Below are 21,039 nucleotides of genomic sequence, written 5' to 3' on the forward strand. Positions count from 1 at the left end.
ATTGTCCATTCCCTGGGCCTCTTTCTCGGTCTCAGAGCTCCGGGTGTAACTGCCTCTGATCTGCCACTGCCCCTCCTTCCTTTACCGAGGCTGCAGCTGTAGGACAGAGTCCACCCTTCCACCCTGATTGCTTCTTCCTGGACTGGGAGAAGGAGGGGGGCACACCCCAGGGTGTGGCCTGGGAAAGGCTGGAGCCTTTGGACACCTTGTCCCCTTCCCAGATGTGTGCAGTTGGTGGGCTCTGAGCAACAGGAGATGTGGCCAAGTGGCTCCCATGGGTGCAGAAAGGATGTTCATGGATCCTGAGGGTAGCGACGGGGGGGAGGGTGGGGGACGTCCTGGGACCCCATCCTAGCCCTATCCCTGCTCCGGCCTACGCTGGAAGAGGCAGGACCTTGCCCGGGAAGCTCTGGGCAAACCCGTAGTTGGTCCTTACTTGGTGGGGTGTGGGGCTGCTCGACTCTGAATCTGGCTCCCGTGGGCTCAGAGAAACAGCAGGACTCAGGAGAGAGAGACACAGGCCTGGCGATCTCGCCCCACCTCCTCCTGTGCTTTGGGTTTGGGCTGTGGGTTAGAGATGTGTCCCCTTCCCACCAGGTGGGTCACACCTAGGTGTTTTTTAACATTTGGCCTCTTTCCCTATCTTTCTCCCATTCCAGTCAGTGGGGAAGGGGAGGCCTGGCTGGGGCCTGAGCCTGGGGAGGACTTCAGAGGTGGCCTTGGGTCACCCCACAGATGCTTCTCCACGGGTGGGGCTGGGGTTCCCAGCTGCCTCTGGCCCCTTCCCAACCCACCTCTGGGCCCCTGCCCCCACCTCCCCACTCCCAGCGCCTGCCCATGCCTCTCTCCCAGGAAGCCAGCTCCGGCCCCCACCTCCTGGTCCTGGGCTCCCCTCCTAACTAACCCCAGCTGACTCAACCCTCTCCTTGTTTGGCGTTTCCAATTTTCAAATAGTTGGGAACTGGGATCATGCCTCTTCTTGGAACCCTCGCTGGGCTGGATGGATTGAAATTCTGGCCTCATAAATCCCAGCCCTAGTGGCCTCTACTCTATCTTTTTTTTTTTTTTTTTTTTTTTTTTTGACCGAGTCTCACTCTCTCTCCCAGCCTGAAGTGCAGTGGTGCCATCTCGGCTCACTGCAACCTCTGCCTCCTGGATTCCAGCGATTCTCTTGCCTCAGCCTCCAGGGTAGCTGGGATTATGGATTACAGGCATGCACTACCACACCTGACTACTTTTTGTATTTTTAGTAGAGTCGGGCTTTCACTATGTTAAATAGGCTGGTCTCGAACTTCTGACCTCAGGTGATCTGCCCGCCTCAGCCTCCCAAAGTGCTGGGATTACAGACGTGAGCCACCACGCCCAGCAGCCTCTATCACTTTCATAGCTCTTCATCCTCTCCTGCCTTTTGCCTTCCTATGACCCTCAGGCCAGAGGAACAGAAACCCAGGAGTTTCCTGGGGATAGACCAGTCTCTTCCCTGTCCTGGGACCTGCAGGTTCTCCTCCCCAGTGGCCTCAGTCACATAGGTCGCCAGCTAACGTTCCCGGAGTGCTGACACCTTCCCATTAAAACCGCCACCCTCTTTAGAGCCAAGCCTCCCAGTGGGCTCTTGCCAGGCATTATCTCATATAATACTCACAGCAATCTTTTGAAGTTGGCATTATATCTCCATTTTGCAGAACAGAAAACTGAGGCATCAAGAGGGGGAGTTGGGGGCCAGACTTGCACTTGTCATCCCAGCACTTTGGAAGGCCTAGGCGAGCAGATTGCTTGAGGCTAGGAGTTCGAGAGCAGCCTGGACAACATGGTAAAACCCCATCTCCACTAAAAATACGAAAATTAGCTTGGCCTGGTGGCTCATGCCTGTAGTCCCAGCTTCTTGGGAGCCTAAGGCAGAAGAATCGCTTGAACCTGGGAGGTGGAGGCTGCAGTGAGTCAAGACTGTGCCACTGTACTCCAGCCTGGGTGACAGAAAGATACTCTGTCTCAAAAAACAAAACAAAACAAACAAAAAAAACTAGGGGGAATGGCTGGCCCTTCAGCCACCCAGTACATGCCACACCTGGGAATGGAGCCCAGGTTGTCAGACTCCCAAGTCGTCATTGTTTTCCCCAGTGGGTCCAGCGTGTTGAGTCCAGAGAGAGGAATTCTGGGAGGCCTGTGTGGAGAAGGTGGGTCCAGGCTGGCCTTGGCAAAGGGTTATAGGGGGCTGCATGTCTGCCACCTGGGCTTTGCCAGTTCCAGCTTCACAGACTCGGGTGCCTTTTGCCCTTTGACTTCCATTTCAACCCAGTGATAATGTTCCCCGGAGAGATGGATGTGGCCTTCCCTTTGATTGAGACCCCTGGGAACCCTGATTCTTCTCAGTCAGGTCCCAAGCTCCCTGTGGGGCCTACAAGTTTTGCCCTGTTGGGGGTTCAGTGAGTTTTGCTGAGCAGGGCCTGGTCCCTCATACTGGGGGCTTGGGTGAAATACAAGACAGAGAAGCACATGACTCAGCTGCCAGGTGAAATCTACATCCAAGTCCTGCGTTATATTGTTTCAACAGCCCTGTGCAGTGGAAGCTTCAAGAATCCTTCCATCCGTCCCTCTGTCCACTCATTTGTTCACATATTCAGCTAGCACTGCCTAAGGACCTGCTGTGTGCCTGAAATTGCGCTTATTGTTTTATCTGCATTATCGATCCCCCTGTACAGCTGGGGTTATGCCTCCATTTCCCAGATGAGAAGTAGCTCAGAGAGCAGGGAATAGCCAGGCACAGAGGAGGGTGGAAGCTGCCTTCAGCATCACCAGACCTCCTGGAAGAAGTTGGAGGCATGGTCCCCACTCTCCAGATGCCTTGGATCTTGTTGCAGAGGCAGGACTCAGAAGCTATAAGTGCCCAACACAACTCAAAGTCCAGACAATAGCAGAGTGTCGGGGGAAGGAAAAGATTGATTGGGCATGAGTGATCTGGAAAGACTTTCTAGAGGAAATGGGGCTTAAAGAGTAAGTCTGATTTGGCTGGTAGAGGAGGAAAGCATTGTGGCAAGGGTCCAGGAGTTGTCCCCATTGTCCCTGGACTCACATTGTACGCATTGTTGTTGCATGTGCAAGAGCAGGAAGACACTCGCCTGCTGCCAGAGTTGTTAAAGTTGGGAAAGAATAAGAGGAAGTCCCCAAGATAGCTGAGGTGACATTCATTGCTGGTCAGACCGGGGAGGCTAGAGGTTAAGGCCTGGGCATCCACTTGGTCACCAGCCAGCTACCATCCCTCCTCCCTGGGCCTCAGTTTTCCTACTCATAAAATGGGCTCCTTTCTTGCTTGTTGGCCACCTTCCAAGTCAGAAGAAAGGGACCCTGAGTTCTTGGAGAGAACTGCTCAGTACCCCCGAGAGCTGGTGGCGTTCTGTTCTCTGGAGCCCGGGGTGGTAGACACCTCAAGGAGCCCACCATATTACCAATCCCGTATCTTCCTTCATTGATGCCATTGATTCCTTCCCCTGACACTCTGCTATTGTCTGGACTTTGAGTTGTGTTGGACACTTACAGCTTATGAATCCTGCCTCTCCAACAAGATCCAAGGCATCCAGAGAGTAGGGACCGTGCCTCCAATTTCTTCCAGTAGATCTGGTAACGCTGAAGGCAGCTTCCACCTTCCTCTGTGCCTGGCTATTCCCTGCTCTCTGAGCTACTTCTTATCTGGGAGATGGAGGCATAACCCCAGCTCCCAAGTGCCAGGCTCTGGGCTAGGGAAGATCTGGGAGATCTCTTGAGTCTTTGTGACTTGGTCTCAGCACCCATTGGTGAGTCTGTTTCCCTTGCAGTGAGCCTGTGGGAGGAGAGGACCTGGGGGCCAGCTCCCCTGGGCGAGGGCAGGGGGAGGGCCCACAGCAGGAGAGAGAAGAGCAGGCCGATTTTATTATGAGTCTCAGATGAGCTCATGGATGTGCAAAATAGCGAGGGCTATTTATGTTAAGTCTGGTTATTTTATTTTATTTTTTTGAGACGTAGTCTTGCTCTGTCACCCAGGCTGAAGTGCAATGGCATAATCTAGGCTCCCTGCAACCTCCACCTCCCAGGTTCAAGCGATTCTCCTGCCTCAGCCTCCCGAGTAGCTGGGATTACAGGCGCCCACCATTAGGCCCGGCTAATTTTGTATTTTTAGTAGAGGTGGGATTTCACCATGTTAGTCAGGCTGGTCTCGAACTCCTGACCTCAAGTAATCCACCTGCCTCAGCCTCCCAAAGTGCTGGGATTACAGGTGTGAGCCACTGTGCCTGGCTGTGTCTGGTTATTTTCATTTAGGAGAAATGGAAGCTGCCCACAGAGCCCAGGTTTGGGGTTCCCTGGCATTGAGTGGGTTAAATGAGGGGTGCAGTCTTAGGGTGCCTGCTTTTCACTTTCCTCCCTTTTTTTTCTCTCCCTACCTCCTGGGGTGGGGGTGGGGGTGGGATGGGGGAAACAGATCAGCTCAAGCCTGGATTCCACTTGAGGACATGGGCGGAAATGGGAGGAAAGGGTTAATTAAGTCAGTCTGGCTTCTTACCTCCCTGGTAGGGGTCGAGGAGGGGGGACAGGGATGGCTGGGGCAGGAATGTGTGATAAGATCAAAGCTTTCAGTCGGCCTGGGCCCCACCTCTGGTTTCACCTGAGCAATTGAAGGGAATTCTCTAGCTGGGAGGACTGTGGCCTCCTAGGCAGGGGGGTTATAGGCAGGGCCACCTTCCTCCAAGAGGCCCCACCTCATGTTGGCTTCAGGTGCTTCCTCCTTCCCCCCTACACCTCCCCCTCATCTCCCAGAAGAACCACCTTGTGCCCTGACAGGTACTAGAAGCCCCAGGGGCCACCTTTACTTGGTACTTCAAACTTGGGGGGGATGCGCCCTCTCTAGCAACAGGCCTCTCTCCTGCTCCCTCCGCTGCCCTCTCATAGTTTGGGTTTCTAAGCCCAGGACACTTGGTTTTAGAAAGACCAGGAGGACCCTGGCTAAGGAGCTGAAAGGCTTCAGACAGCCCAGAAAAGAACCCAGAGCCTCCTTGCTGTGGCTGTTAGCTCCTGTCCATCAATTCTGCACCGTTTCATTGTGCAGGTTGCACTTTGGGACAGTGTCGTGGGCAGGAGGCATAGTCCTGAGACCTGTCCTAGCTTCATCACTTATTGCTGTGTGACCCTGGGCTGGTGGGTTCGCCTCTCTGAGCCTCCTCTGTCAGGTGGGAATGGCAATTCCTACATTGCAGGGTTTTGTGGAAGATTAGAGATCATATAAATAGCCTATAGCCAGAATACGCAGTTGATAAATAACAGGAGCTATTATTTTATGATTTTATTTTTCCTCCTTCGAGAGGGCCCCTGGTACTTGGTCCTAGATAAACCTCTGCATCTCGGTTCTATTGTGTGTCCCCCTGCAACCCCACCTGCCACCTCACCCCTGCTATGGGAAGGCCCTAAGTCCCAGAATCCATCCTCTCCTCCAACACTATTTTCTTACGGGATCTTCATAATGTTGGGAGGGGAGCAAGATGGGAAGGGGTGTGAGTGCAGGGGGCCGAAGGCTCTGTCAATGCCCTCAGGGACCTTCCCTTAGGATAGCAGGTTGAGCCTTCCTGGACAGCCGGTGGTCCAAGCTTTCCCTCTCCACTGCCAGAGGCCTCACCAGGGCAGCCAGGCTACAGAAGTGGCCCCAGGAGGCACTCAGTGGGGAGGAGCAGATGCTGGGGGTGCCGCAGCCCAGGCTTCTGCCTGCTCTTCGCGCTGGCTCTGCCCTGGTTAATGATTACTCTGGGTGAGTGGGAGAGCAGAGGAGGGGGCCCTCCCAGTCCCCTTAACCACTGGTTGCACCCGAGGTATGTCAGTAGTCCAGTGTTCCCTGCTTTAATGTGGCAGCCTGCTCTGGGGTACATGGGGCAGGGAAGCAGGGGCTTGGAGTCACATATTGACAGGCTGCTTGTGTACCTGGGGTCCTGGGGACAGTCTTAGGTCCCACAGGATCTAGGTGCAGTGTGAACTCTGGTATAATAACAGGCCCTGTGGTTTGGTGGCAGCTGTATGAACAGACCCTGCAATAATACACGAGACAAGCAAGCCCCTTCTAGCTCAGAAGATCCTGCGCTCCTCCTCTCCCGGGCTCAGACCCTGCACAGGAGTCCTGGTGCGATGATTAGGGTCTTTGGGGCAGCTGGGCTTGGCTTCCAACCCCCAGCTCTGCCAGTTCTGGGCTGTATGACCTTGGGCAAGTCACTTTACCTTTCTAAGGGGCTGCTTCCTCATCTGAAAGAAGAGAATGCTAATCCCTACTTTGCAATGGCAGCAAGCCACTGGGAGGGAGGTATTTAGTTCACAATTAATACCTGGGAATGGCAGTAATTGTTATATTACCATCATAGTTTTTGTTATTAGTAGAAAGGGAAATTGAATCCTCATCTCGGGTAACCAGGGCGACAGTGGCCATTGGGGATGAGCTGGAAGATTTGCCGGGGGGGGGGGGGGGGTTGGGGGCGGGGAGGAGGCATAGGCAGATCCCAGACACATGTTTGAAGAGGGCATGTAGGAAAGGGCTGGAAGGATGAAGAGAACAGGGGCTTAGCAGAGATCTCAGGCACTCTGGGCCCACCTTAGACCTCTCAGCCTGGATTCCTCCTTGGGCTGGGTCCTGCGGCTGGTGAAGGCCAAAAGTGGGGGAGGAGGGAGAACTGTTTTATTTTGATAACATTAGGGCATTTTCCCCTACTGGCGGCTGCTATTTTGAGAGTCCCAGAGAGCAGGGGCTATGGTTAAATTAGGTAATGTTGCTCCAACAGGAATGTGTGAAGCAGTCGGGCTGAGGCTGCAGAGAGGACAGTCAGTTCACTCCATATAAAATTAAACTGCAGCTTGGAAAAGAGCAGCTTGGGCCACTTTATAAGGCGATGTGGGGGGAACCACTGGAAGCAGCTGCTAGTGGAGTGAAAGTGATGGCCCAAGGCCTCTTTTTAGAGAGCCTGGGCCTCTGCCCGGAGGCCTGAATGACCCAGCAAGGATCCGGTGACTGGCATGAGGGGCAGGGCTGGGGTGTCTTCATCTCCACGCCTGTGGCTGCTACTCGAGGCGGGTGGGGTTTAGGGTGGCGTGATGCATGAGAAGGATGGCTTGGCAGACTTGGCCTTGAATCCTGCCTCTGCCTCTTTCTAGCCTTCTGTGCTTGGTCAAAACCCCTCAACGTCACTGGACCTCAGTATTAGCAGCAGTGGAAAAACAGTTCAGCCACCTGTGATCCCAGCACTTTGGGAGGCCAAGGCCAGCGGATCACTTGAGGCCAGGAGTTTGAGACCAGCCTGGCCAACATGGTGAAACCTCATCTCTGCTAAAAATATGAAAATTAGCTGGGTGTGGTGGTGCATGCCTGTAATCCCAGCTACTTGGGAGGCTGAGGCAGGAGAATCGCTTGAACCCGGGAGGCAGAGGTTGCAGTGAGCCAAGATTGTGCTACTGCACTCCAGCCTGAGCAACAGAGCAAGACTCTGCCTCAGAAAAGAAAAAACAGTTCCAGTCCCTTAGGAGAGTTTCTTTTTTTTCTTTTATTTGAGACGGAGTCTCGTTCTGTCACCCAGGCTGGAGAGCAGTGGCGCGATCTCGGCTCACGGCAACTTCCGCCTCCCAGGCTCACCCTATTCCCTTAGGAGAGTTTCTTATAGATCAAATCACAAGAAACAAAGGCATAGCTCACTTTTATGGAGGGCCTACTGCGTGCAGTCACCCCTTAATGTCCTTATAGCTCCAAGGGTGGTCTAGGCACTAGCAGCCCGGGCCTCAACTGGGAGCTTGTCAGAAATGCAGAGTTTCTGGCCCCCCTTGGACCTACTGACTCAGAATCTGCATGCCGACAAGATCTCCAAGTGACTCATGTGCTTGTCAAAGTTGGAGAAGGGCTGCTTTCCGTCTGCTGTCTCATTTCATCCTGAAAACCACCCCTGGAGAGATGACCGCCATAGAAACTCCATCAGTGATCATACTCTTCCCAGATGCTTCCCCTCTTTCCTTTTTTTGATCCAGGTGGGGGTTCAGCAAAGAATAGGGTGTCAAAACCCCTGACAGGACTGGAGAAAGTTGAGAGTATTACCTGCTTTTGAGAGTTTTTTTTTCTTTTTTCTTTCTTTTTTTTTTTTTTTGAGACAGGGTCTTGCTCTGTCCCCCAGGCTGAAGTGCAATGGCGCAATCTTGGGTCACTGCAACCTCTGCCTCCTGGGTTCAAGCAATTCTCCTACCTCAGCCTCCCAGGTAGCTAGGATTACAGGTGCCTGCCACCACACACAGCTAATTTTTGTATTTTTAGTAGAGACAGGGTTTCATTGTATTGGCCAGGCTGGTCTCAAACTCCTGACCTCAAGTGATCTGCCAGCCTTGGCTGCTCAAAGTGTTGGGATTACAGGTGTGAGTCACTGCCTCCAGCCCCTTTGAGAGTTAATCAGACTTTCTTGTCTCCTTTCACCTGCAGGCTCGGCACAGCCGGACAAAGGTCATTTCCCCAAAGTCATTCCATGCTGCCTGTCTTTGGGGAAAGATGGGGGCTGGAAAGAGGTTCTCTACTGACATGGCCTGTGGGGCAGGGAGCAGCTATTGCTCTGTAGATCAGAGGAGAGGGGAGGAGCCCAGTGGGGAGGGGAGTCAGAGAGGGGCAGCCCTGGGCTTAGCTAGGGTCCCCCCCACCTATCACTGGTACGTGTGGGACTGATACAGTCTAGCAGCAAATATTTGGAGAACGCTGACTATGTGCTCAGCCCTGGGGAAGTCTCCTCAATTTCCCCTAATTCTGTAGACCTTTATTATTCAGAAAAAAACTCCACAACGGTTAATACAGTTTATTTAGTAGCTAGCATGTGCCCCACGCTATACTGAGCACTTGAGTTGCATTAGCTCTTTGATCTATTTAATTTCACCATCACTTCCCTCCTCTATAAATGAGGATAGTAACAATAATACGGATCTTGTGGGGCTGTTATGAAGATAACTCAATGTTTGTCAAGTACCCGGCACATAGTGTTAAATAGATATAGTAAGTACAAATAATCTTCCAATAAGGTAGGTACTGTTATTGTCCCACCCCTCCTTTCCCCCCCTCCCAACCCCCTGCAGAGTCTCACTTTGTTGCCCAGACTGGAGTGCAGTGGCACCATCTTGGCTCACTGCAACCTCCTTCTCCCAAGTTCAAGTGATTCTCCTGCCTCAGCCTCCCAAGAAGCTGGGACTACAGGTGTGCACCACCACACCCTGCTAATTTTTGTATTTTTAGTAGAGACGGGGTTTTATTATGTTGGCCAGGCTGGTCTTGAACTCCTGACTTCAGGTGATCCGCCTGCCTCGGCCTCCCAAAGTGCTGTGATTACAGACGTGAGCCACCGCGCCCAGCCTATTGTCCCCATTTTACGGAGGTACAAATTGAAATTCAGTGCAGAGAAGGGTCTGGACTCCTCTCCTGGGATCACAGGAGACTCGGGAAGAGCCGTAAGAAATTGAATCCCCAAACTTATAAGCCAATATTATCATTCGGTTCAACATAGTATTTGTTGCCGGGCGCGGTGGCTCAAGCCTGTAGTCCCAGCACTTTGGGAGGCCGAGACGGGCGGATCACGAGGTCAGGAGATCGAGACCATCCTGGCTAACACGGTGAAACCCCGTCTCTACTGAAATACAAAAAACTAGCCGGGCGAGATGGCGGGCGCCTGTGGTCCCAGCTGCTCGGGAGGCTGAGGCAGGAGAATGGCATGAACCCAGGAGAGGGAGCTTGCAGTGAGCTGAGATCCAGCCACTGCACTCCAGCCTGGGCGACAGAGCGAGACTCCGTCTCAAAAAAAAAAAAAAAAAAAAAAACATAGTATTTGTTTATTATCCCCTAGCTGCTGGACATTAGGAAGTATCTAAAGGTTTTATATATAGGTATATATTTATGTTTAAAAGATGAAAAAAAAACTTAGTGTCTGTCCCCAAGGAGCTTTGGTTCCAACAGGAGAGAAGAGACATTAACTCAAGTGATTATGATTAAGACTGAATCTCTAGTGTTCTGAGGTACAAATTAAATCCACATACTTGTAGGGAGAAGGATATCTTTATAGGGGTTCCAAAAAATCTTTAGCGTGGAGGTGGTAATTGAGTGGGCCTTGAAGGATGGATGAATAGATTAGCTCGAGGGGCATGGGAACAGCATTCCAAGAAGAGGGAACTGCATGACTAAAGGCCTAGAGGCAGGCAGATGTGCCCTGTGTTACCCTGAGTGGGTGTCGCCCAGTTCTTAGGAGCCTCAGGGGGCTGATGGGGTCAGGGTAGCCAGGTGGAGAAGGCCAAGCCCAGCTTTTTTGCCATTGAAGTTTCCTAGTGTTCTTAAAGACATGGCTTCTCGACCAGCTGGGATTATTCCATCCCCATTCTGCCCTGTCTGATTGATTGATTGATTGATTTTTGAGACAGGGTCTTGCTCTGTCACCCAGGCTGGAATGCAGTGGCACGATCATGGCCCACTGCAGCCTTGACCTCCTGGGCTCAAGTGATCCTCCCATCTCAGCCTCCCGAGTAGCTGGGACCACAGGCACACACCACCACACTTGGCTGATTTTTGTATTTTTCATAGAGATGGGGTCTTGCCGTGCTGCTGAGGCTGGTCCCAAACTTCTTGGGCTCAAGCAATCCACCTGTCTCAGCCTCCCGAAGTGCTAGGATTACAGGCATGTGCCACCGCGCCCAGCCATTCTGCCCTTTCTTAGTGTCAAAAAATCAAAGACCTTTGTAAACAGGCGGTCAGAACTTCTGGTCAGCGTGTGATAACTGGTGTAGCTGACAGAATTCAGGCCAAAAGCAGACAGACTTAATGTCTTGATTAACGAGGCAGCCTTATCACCACACATGTTCGATTTCCGTTAGCTGTTTCCAGCGTTGACAATAACTGTGGGTGGGGAGCCCCGTGGCAGGGCCAGGCCTGGTTCTGATTTTGCCTCTGCGGCCTACAGCTATGCAGCCTTGGCAAACCTCAGTTCCCTCCTTTGTAAAATGGAGATAGCTCCACCTCCAGGCCTGGCCTAAGGATCAATTATGGTATAATCTGCACTGTCTGATATGGTAACTGCTAGTCACACGTGAGTATTTCATGCAAAATTTAAAATTAAATAAAGTTTTAAATAAAAATTACATTTCTCTTTTTTTTTTGAGACGGAGTCTTGCACTTTCACCTGGGCTGGAGTACAATGGCGTCATCTCGGCTCATTGCAACCTCTGCCTCCTGGGTTCACGCAATTCTCCTGCCTCAGCCTCTGGAGTAGTGGGGATTATAGGCACATACCACCACACCAGCAAATTTTTTGTATTATTTATTTATTTATTATTATTATTATTATTATTTTCTTTTGAGGCAGAGTCTCGCTCTGTCGCCCAGGCTGGAGTGCAGTGGCTGGATCTCGGCTCACTGCAAACTCCGCCTCCCGGGTTCACGCCATTCTCCTGCCTCAGCCTCCTGAGTAGCTGGGACTACAGGCGCCCGCCACCTCACCTGGCTAGTTTTTTGTATTTTTTAGTAGAGACGGGGTTTCACTGTGTTAGCCAGGATGGTCTCGATCTTCTGACCTCGTGATCCACCCGTCTCAGCCTCCCAAAGTGCTGGGATTACACGCTTGAGCTACCGCACCCGGCCCCTATTATTATTATTTTTTTCTAAGATGGAGTCTCGCTCTGTCGCCCAGGCCGGAGTGCAGTGGCACAATCTCAGCTCACTGCAAGCTCTGCCTCCCGGCTTCATGTCATTCTTCTGCCTCTGCCTCCCAAGTAGCTGGGACTACAGGCATGCACCACCATGCTCTACTAATTTTATTTTTGTGTTACTAGTAGAGACGGGGTTTCACCGTGTTAGCCAGGATGGTCTCGATCTCCTGACCTTGTGATCCGCCCACCTTGGCCTCCCAAGTGCTGGGATTACAGACGTGAGCCACCGCACCCGGCCAAATTTTTTGTATTTTTAGTAGAGACAGGGTTTCACTATGTTGGCCAGACTGGTCTCCAACTCCTGACCTCATGATCTGCCCGTCTCGGCCTTCCAAAGTGCTGGATTACAGGCGTGAGTCACCGTACCAGGCCTTTTTTTTTTTTCTTTTCTTTTCTTTTTTGAGATGTAGCCTTGCTCTGTCACCCAGGCTGGCGTGCAGTGGTGTGATCTCAGCTCACTGCAACCTCTGCCTCCTGGGTTCAAGCAATTCTCCTGCCTCAGCCTCCCTAGTAGCTGAGATTACAGGCACACACCACCACGCCCAGCTGATTTTATTTTTAGTAGAGATGTGGTTTTACCATGTTGGCCAGGCTGATCTTGAACTCCTGACCTCAGGTGATCCGCCCACCATGGCCTCCCAAAGTGCTGGGATTATAGGTGTGAGCCACCATGCCCAGCAAAAAATTCAGTTTCTTGATGGCACTAGCCGCATTTGAAGTGCTCAGTAGTTATCTTACTGGATGAGTGCAGGCACGCAGCATTTCCATTGCACCAGAAAGTTCTGTTGGAAGCACTGTTTATGTTAATTGCTGGGTATTGCTGGAAGGAGTTGCTGTGGTCATTACCGCTGGTCCCCTGTTCCATATTGAACCGTTCTGGCTCTCATTGGTTCTTCTTGCTGCTCCTCTCTCAGCTGGGCCCTTCCTGATTTCTTCTCGGCAGCCTCTCACTCTCCCTTTGCCTGACCCCACCCATAATGTTAAAAACTCCGTGACTTGCCTTCATCCAGCTCCTCTGCTCCTGTTATTTTCCCACGTGCTCCCTGCAGCTTGTCTGTGTATCTGCCCTTTCAGCTGCTGGCATCTGGTATCTCCATGTCCAGGCTCTGAAATTCCCACTACCCATTCCCAGTGGGAGAGTGGGAGGAGGCCTCCCCTGGCAGTCCCCAGCTCCCAGCAGAGGTGCCGGCTGCCTGGGCCCCTCAGGGGGGCGGAGATGATGGTTTGTTGTGACGGGGGCAGTGGGCAGCCTGCCCGCTCTAACGCACCCGTATCGGGGCGCCAAGCGTGCTGTTTGCACTTGGCTGGGCCTCGGGATCTGGCCGGGTGCCCGTGAGGGCTGGCCCGCTTTGGCACCCTTGGTAACAAAAGCCAATCATGGACCCTCCACCTGGTCAGGAACACAAGGAGCTGGTCCTGGGCTGGGCCCTGGGGTGAGGGGCACGTCTGACACCCAGAACCAGAGTGCAGGACAGAGGCTGTGGCTGTGGCTGGGCTCTGGGTGCTGAGTGGGACAAGGCCCAGGCAGGCATAAGCAGGATGTGAGCTCTTGGGGGTCAGGCAGGTCGTTGCTCTGGGTGGTTCAGCGGGGCAGGGTCTGCACCTGGCATTCACACCTGCCCGGGGAGGAACTTTGGCCTGAGATGCCAGAGAAGCTCAAGGTCACCTCCCAGCACCATACTTTCTTCTCCCCTTCCTTTTGGGCACATCATCTGCGAAGTGGATGAAACAGGCATGTCTAGCCCATGAGTGACAAGGACATTGAGGCCCTGCAAGGAGATGCAGCTGGTCTGAGATCACATGACCAGTCCCTGGAAGAATCAGAGCTTGGACTCAGACACCTGCGCTTTTCTCCCTTTCTGCCCCTCCCCATGGGAGCTCTGAGGAGAGTCGTTCCTGGACACCTGGCTGTGGAGGGTCAGATCCTGGCCCTGCCAGATTCTTCTCCGGGGGATAGAGACAATTACACCTAGCTCTCAGGGCAGTCATGGGGGTTAGACAACCAGCCTCCTGGCTGTTTCCAAAACATTCTGAGGATCCTCCTGCCTCTGGGGTCTTTATAGGCACTGCTCCTGGTGCCTGGGTGCCCTTCCTGTAAGCATGTACCTGACTTACTCTGTCAGCATCACCCTCCAAACCCAGGGAAACAGCAACCCTCAGCGGGCCACTCCCCGTCCCCTCACCCTGCTGTGTTTTCTTTTCAGCACTCTCACCATTTGACATGTATATTTGGGGTATTAACTTATGGTCCATCTGTCTCCAACTAGGTCAGCCCCATCAAGGGCAGATAATATTGTGTGGCTCCTAGTACCTGCTCCTATAACGATTACTGTTTTTTTCCCCTTCTCTTTCTAATACTTCCCAATACCTAATAGCCACTGTTTACTGGGCCCTCTCTACCCATCAGGTCCTGGGCCAAATGACTCACAGCTTAGCGCCACGAATTTCACAGGTTCCTGTCACAGGCTGCTGTCACTTATGTATTAGAGATGAGGGCGGAAGGTGCTGCGGTGCCTTGCCCAGAGCCACCCAGCTGGCAAGCGGCAGAGCCAGGCCTCCGGCCGGGTTAGTCCCACCCAGAGCTCACGCTGTACTGCCTCCTGTGTTGGGTTAACGAGATCAGAGCCTTCATCCAAACTAGGGACTCAGAATCCACGTATGATGGGATTGGATGGATCAGATTTGGGGGTACCTCTCAATCTTTTGGGGGTAACTCTCAATCTTTTGGGGGTTTCTCCTTCTAGCCTTCTCCTTCTTCCCCGTGCCCAACACACATTTCCTAGGATGGCTCCTTCGCTGGGATTAGTCAGTTAGTTACAGCCAGCCTCACTGCCCCAGAATGACAGGTACCCTTTGGCTGGGGGGACCCGGCAGCTAACCTGAGGCTTGGGGGTGGGGCAGGGAGCAGAGAGTGGGTCCAGGTTCCTGGCTATCCCTAGGCTGTCTGAGGGCAGGTGGACAGGATGTTCCCTGGGGCAGCAGACATTCCTGGTCGGAGGTGACAGGCAGTGGGGAGATTTACCATTTCCGGTAACCCGAGTCCCTGTGATGTCGCGTTCTCCTGCCAAGGACACGCATCCCTCGCTTGCCAGCCCTTCCTGCCATTTCCTAGACTGGACCTGTCTGACTGGGGCTTGAAGACAGGCTGGAGGGACCAGCTCTGGGTGCCAGAGGTTGAGACTGAGGGCTCCGGCCCTGATTAGCACCCCCACAAAGTCCTAGCCCATTGCCACCCTCCCAGAGGCCTCATCTGTGTAGCCCCTTATCCTGGCCTTTGAGAATCCTTGGCCCAAGGAGAGGAGGAGGTGGCTTCGTGAAAGGTAAATGACCCTGTGTTAGGAACCAAGAGGCTGGGTCCTGGATCTGCCTCTGCCATCAAGTTGCTGGGAGGCTCCTTTCTCTTCTCACAGCTGCCCTAAAGCACCATTCTTAACACTCTGCATACATAATCCAGCTTTTTTTTTTTTTTTTTAGATGGAGCCTCACTCTTTCGCCCAGGCTGGAGTGCAGTGGCGCAATCACAGATCACTGCAATCTCCGCCTCCCGGGTTCAAGTGATTCTCCTGCCTCAGCTCCCAGAGTAACTGAGATTATAGGCGCGTGCCACCATGCTCTGCTACTTTTTATGTTTTTAGTGGAGATGAGGTTTTCACCATGTTGGCCAGGCTGGTATCAAACTCCTGATCTTAAGGGATCCACCTGCTTCGGCCTCCCAAAGTGCTGGAGTTACAGACGCAAGCCATTGCACCCAGCCGTAATTATTAATCCAGCATTATGGGGGTATGGGAGGCACAAAAATGAGGCTCAAAGTGATAAAGTCTCCCAGCAGCCAGAAGCGTCAGAGACGGGATTGAACCCAGGCCCTCCAGGTCTGGTTGGTTCCCCATAACATGCTCACTTCCCTTCTCTGGGACTTGGTTTCCCCATCTGATAAATGAGGGTGTTGGGCTAGGTGATCCCTCCCAGCTCAAACAGTGCAGGATCCAGGAATGCATTGGAACCTTTTGCAGGCAGGTCTCTCCTGTGTCTCATTCTCCCCGGGGCTCTTTGGAGAGCTCACTCGCTTGGTGTGTGAGCTCTTGGGTGGATAGTCCTGGGAGAGAAGGAAGAAGTGGTACTTATACCTCATAAGTGCCCGACATTAGCACTTTGGTTGTCCTGTTGAATTCTTACAGCAGCCTTGTGAGGGGGGTCATGTTTATTCTCATTTTACAGATGAAGAAACAGAGGCTCAGAGAGGTCAGGTGATTTGCCCAGGGCCACACAGCTAGGAAGTTGCCAGGCTAAAGTGTCCAGTCAACAATTAACAGTGGTATGGGGTGGCATGTGCCCAACACACATCTCCTAGGATGGCTTTGATTTATTAATAAAATATGATAAATATAGTAGTCATCCCAAAAAACTATCAACGTGTCTCAGAGATTTGAATACCTCTGCATCCAAACTACATCTCCCAGGCTGCCTCTGACACTCAGAAGTAGCCCAGAAATCCTTTTGTTCAGTGGTTTCTTGATTTCTGCTTTGGAAAGTATGGTCAGTTGTAATTATGGGTATGTGAGAGTTCAGAGGAGAGAGAGCTGCGTGGGCTGGATGGAGCGGGCTGGAAAGGCTTGGCACTGAACTGGGAGCGGAGCTGGGCTGGCCAGCAGCTGAGAGGGCTGAGATGGGCTGGGGTGGGCCAAGTTCACAGCCTCCAGGGACATTTCCTGAAGGGCCTGTAATGGGGCTGTGCACCAGGGAAACTGCAAGCCTCTTCAGGACCCCCTCCCTCCCAGCCCTGCACCTCCCCACGGGGGCCCTGGAGCAGGCCAGGCTCCAGTTAAGGCATATTCAGCCCCAGACCTTTGCTCCGGCCTCTCCACCCAGGCTTCCCAGGGAACTGGGTAAAGGGCTGCACGATGGGACAGTGGGGCCAGGCACCCTGAGGCTTTAGCAGTTGACAGCATGAGGACTGAGATGACCCCAGCCAGCCCGCCCGCCCCCTCCACACCCCCACTCCCTGCCTGCTCTGGGGCCCTTGGCCCCGAGGCCTCAGCAGCTGTCAGCAGGGAAGGGTGACAGAGGAGGGCCAGAGGTGACTTCCCAGCCTGCCCCTTCTCCCCCTGCTTGGGCCAGGCCCGGAGCTCTCCCCAGCTGTTGTCAGCAGCTGCAGAGCTTTGTTCCTGAGCCAGCTCTGGGTAGCCCCCTCCTCCCAGCACATCTTCCCACCATCCTTCACAGCTGCTGCCCCTGGGGAGGGGCTGGGGCTAGTGTGGGAGACAGAGTCACATCCTTTGGTTCCTTTGATCCTATCAACGACCTGAAGAATAGGAATTCATGCCCTTGTTTTTATGGAAGAGAAAACTGATTCAGAGAGGCCAAGCAACTTGCTTGAAGTCACACAGCTTAGTGGCTGACTTCAGGCTCCTGGCTCCCCACCCAGTGCTCTCCAACCGCCTTTCTTCAAAGTGCATTTGTGCAGGATGCCGGGGGCTTCAGGGCTCCTGGGCTTGACTCCCAGCTTGGCCATTTAGGACCTCAGGCGAGCTGCTTAACCAGCCAGTTAGGACCTCAGGCTAGCTGCTTAACCACCTGGACTGGAACTCCCATTTTCTTGCTTGTGAAATAAGGTAATGGTACTGACCTCTTGGGATTGTTGAGCAAATTAAATGAGATAATTAACGTCAAGTACTTAGCATAAGGCTTGCTGTATTCTTTGTGCTTAAGCTGACAGCTGGCAATGTTACCATCGAGGGTATTAGCCAGCTGTGTGCCTGGCATTCTGGGTGGTTCTACGGAGGCTACAGACACATTCCACAAATATTTGTATCAGTCAGTAAATATTGATTTGGCACCTACTGTGTGCCAGGTGCTAGAAAAAGGGCAGTGGCAAAACAGACCAATTCCCGTTCCTGCTTATATTCTGCTTCACAAGGTGGCCGGAGAGACACTACTCATCCTAACCATGGAAGCCTCTGGAGTGCTTTCACACACTGAGATTCACATCCACATTTTGCAGATGAGAAAACTGGGACCAGAGAAGATCGATGGCGGGGTTGGGCCAGGACCCAGCTTTTCTGAGGGTCTCAGGCAGTGCTGCTGAGCAGGGGGCAGCCCTGTGGGCGTCCTGGAGGAGGCATTTTACACTGAATCTTACAGGGCCTCAGGGCCTAGCAGGAGAGGTGGGGAACAGTACAGGATGCAGCCACTACAGTCTGGGCAGGAACAATTTCAGGAAGGTCTTAAGGAGGGCAAGGCCTTTTGTTCCCCAGGGAGGAGGCCCAGCCAGAGCTTTAAATACCCTGGGCAGCCCAGAATAGCCCCCATTGTGTTGTTGTGCAGCTGGGGGACCCAGGGAGGAACCAGCATCGCCATGGAGGATCCTGAGGGGGCTGATGCTGGCAGATTCTGGAGGTGGGGCGGGGAGGTCTTCAGGCACTTCCCTATATGGTGTGGTGGCATTTCTGTGGAAGGCTTTTCCAGTCTGGCTCAGGCAGGAAGGCCTGCGTTGTGGGAAGGGTGGAGCAGCAGCTCAAGTTCTGCGTGAGCAACGTGCAGCTGAGCGGGGGGGGCCTGGTGGGTGGGGGACTCCCAGGGACAGCTCCATGGCCGACTGAAGGTGCCTCTTTGTGCACCAGAGGTATGTGTGCATTGGCCCACTGGGTTCTCCTGTAGGTGGGCCTAGCCCAGGCCCTTGCCAGGGCCTCCTGGCACTCTCTCCTGCTCTAGCTATTTTGGGCACTGGCTGTGTTCGGGCTTGGGGAGTGATGGGTAATCTTGCCCAGACCAAGGCTGCTGGGGTGAGGCTGGTGGGGTACTGCCTGGACTGCCATCCCAGCTCCCTGAATCTTTGATCACTATAGCCTCTGCCCCTGGCTTCAGCTTCAAAGGGTCATGGTCAGCAGACTCTGAGGGGATGCCAACCCCACTGAGGAGGCAGAGAAGGGTGCCAGACAAGCCTGTCCCTTGGGGCATTCCCTGCTCTCAGTATCAGAAATAGTTGTGCTTTTTCTAAGCAACTGGTTTGTTTTTACATTATGAGACATGGAATCTAGGGACCGGTCAGGTTTCCTTCTTCCCATTGGCTGCTGGCAAGCTCAGGATGAGTTGTCCCTTTTCTAGATCTCTGGGGTTCAGCATGTGCTCTCTGTCTCCTTGCCTCACTCCAGGCTCCATCTGCCTGCCCTGCCTGAGTTTTTCTTACATATCTTTAGTTAATAAAATGTAATCCCCTCCTTTAGCCCTGTTCCCTTTGCGGGTGGGACACAGCCGAGAATTTTAGAATCCTAATGTTTTACAGTGTCAGTGCTCTAAAGTATCAAAGCCAGTGGAAGCTAAATAACTAAATAACGATAAAACTAAAGATATTTACGTATCTTTAGTTAATATTTTCTTGGCTGTTAAGTGCACATCTTTGTAAACTCTCTGCAGCCTTTTTGGAACAGGGCAAGAGGGGCGGTATAAATGAACAATGAGGAGGGCTACAGGAGGGGATCACTCTGTCGCCCAGGCTGGAGTGCAATGGCGCCATCTTGGCTCGCTGCAACCTCCACCTCCTGGGTTCAAGCGATTCTCCTGCCTCAGCCTCCCAAGTAGCTGGGATGACAGGCATGTGCCACCATGCCTGGCTAATTTTTGTATTTTTTAGTAGAGTCATGTTGGCCAGGTTGGTCTCGAACTCCTGACCTCAGGTGATCCACCAGCCTTAGCCTTCCAAAGTGCTGGGATTACAGGTATGAGCCACTGCACCCAGCCTGTCCTGACTTTGTAATCCCCTCCTTTAGCCCTGTTCCCTTTGCGGGTGGGACACAGCCTAGAATTGTAGAGTCCTAATGTTTTAGAGTATCAGTGCTTTAAAATATCAAAGCCAGTGGAAGCTTTGGGATCATTTAAGTTGATGGCTTTCAGACTCGCTAAGCAGTGAAACCCTTATTTTAATCATAGTAACAGTAATAATCACAGCAAACACTTACAGAACATTCACCATATGCTGTGTTATTTGTAGCATTTTACATTTGTATTTAATCCTCACAACGGCCCTATGAGATAGATACTATTACTATGAATAATTGTGCCCATTTTACAGACGAGGAAATGGAGGCACAGAGAGGAGAAATGACTTGCTCATGGCCTCACAGCTAACCAAGGGCTGAACCAGATATCTATGTAGAAGGTGAGAATATAAAAAGGAAAGGGGTGGATTTGTGGCCAGGCACAGTGGCTCATGCCTGTAATCCCAGCACTTTAGGAGGCTGAGGCAGGAGGATCTCTTGAGACCGGGAATTCGGGACCAGCCTGGGCAACATAGCGAGACCCCATCTCTACAAAAAATAAATTAGCCAGATGTGGTGATGTACCCCTATACTCCCAGCTACTTGGAAGGCTGAGGCAGGAGGATATCTTGAGCCTAGGAGGCTCTGAGGAGGCCTACTACCCTTTAGCCTGGGCGACAGAGCAGAACCCTGTTTAAAATAAAAAAAAAATTGGTTGTGTTTTGATGAAAGTGAGTGTTTGGGAAGGGGCCCAAACTCTTAACGCTGCCCCGCTTCCACCTCACCCCTGTCCAGAGTGGCCCTGAGGCTGCTGAGGATGGACTGGAGAGCCGCGACCTAGGGTTGCTTCGTCATCAGACAGAGGGGAGTCTGAGGCCCAGAGAAGGGAAGGGACTCGCCCAAGAGAACAGAGCTGGCTGGGAGCCCTGTTCTCAGTCCCTGCTCTGGAGAGCACCAGCACCCCCTCGCCTGCATGGTCCCCAGCCCTGGGAGTGAGCCCCTGCCCCGGTCTCTGCACTCGGCCCGGAACAAAGCTCTATTTTTCTCTGGGGCACAGGTACCTCCAGGCTTTCTGGAGGGTCCCTGCAGATAGGAATGACTGGGTGCCGGGCGACCTTCTCTTTCACCTCCGACAGGACTCACCCCCTGAGAGAGCAGGCTGATGGCCAGGGAGGGAAGGCTCCGGCTGTGTTTGGATTTCTCAGGTGACAGATGTCAATCACCCTGAGGAGAGAGAACACACCCCTCCTACTACCAGCTAGCCTGCCGCCAGCCCGCTTTTCCTTCCATGGGGACTCGCGGCTTTTCTTATCTTCTTGAAGAACCTCCCTTACAAAGCCCCTGGGTACTGGGGAGCATATCTTACATCTAAAATCTTACTTAAGGCTAGCTTGAGGGAAAAGTGGGATGGTTGGCATGGTGTTCCCAAAGTGTGTTCTGTGGAACCCTAGTCTAGTGAGCTTTGCATAAATAAAGGGTTCCAAGTTAAGCAACTTTGGGAAACGCTAAATAGTTGCACGTGAGGCCCCCCAGCCCCCCAGCCCCATCATGTTGCTTCAGCCATTTAGGACTTAGGGAGGCAGCT

At 52.8% G+C, this 21,039-nt stretch overlaps 1 protein-coding gene across 1 annotated transcript in view; it reads left to right on the plus strand.

Moving 5' to 3' along the window:
• Window positions 1–2,316: 2,316 nt before the first annotated feature.
• HSPG2 (heparan sulfate proteoglycan 2) overlaps window positions 2,317–21,039 on the plus strand; it is a 104,349-nt gene continuing 85,626 nt past the window's right edge. Inside the window, exons 1-5 of the mRNA XM_026455926.2 lie at window positions 2,317–2,423; window positions 5,630–5,767; window positions 18,025–18,096; window positions 18,201–18,322; window positions 18,412–18,482. Coding sequence (XP_026311711.1) covers window positions 2,317–2,423; window positions 5,630–5,767; window positions 18,025–18,096; window positions 18,201–18,322; window positions 18,412–18,482 — 510 coding nt within the window. The remainder of the gene's footprint in view (window positions 2,424–5,629; window positions 5,768–18,024; window positions 18,097–18,200; window positions 18,323–18,411; window positions 18,483–21,039) is intronic.

Source organism: Piliocolobus tephrosceles, chromosome 1 (assembly GCF_002776525.5).
Source record: "Piliocolobus tephrosceles isolate RC106 chromosome 1, ASM277652v3, whole genome shotgun sequence".
Taxonomy (NCBI): Eukaryota; Metazoa; Chordata; class Mammalia; order Primates; family Cercopithecidae; genus Piliocolobus; species Piliocolobus tephrosceles.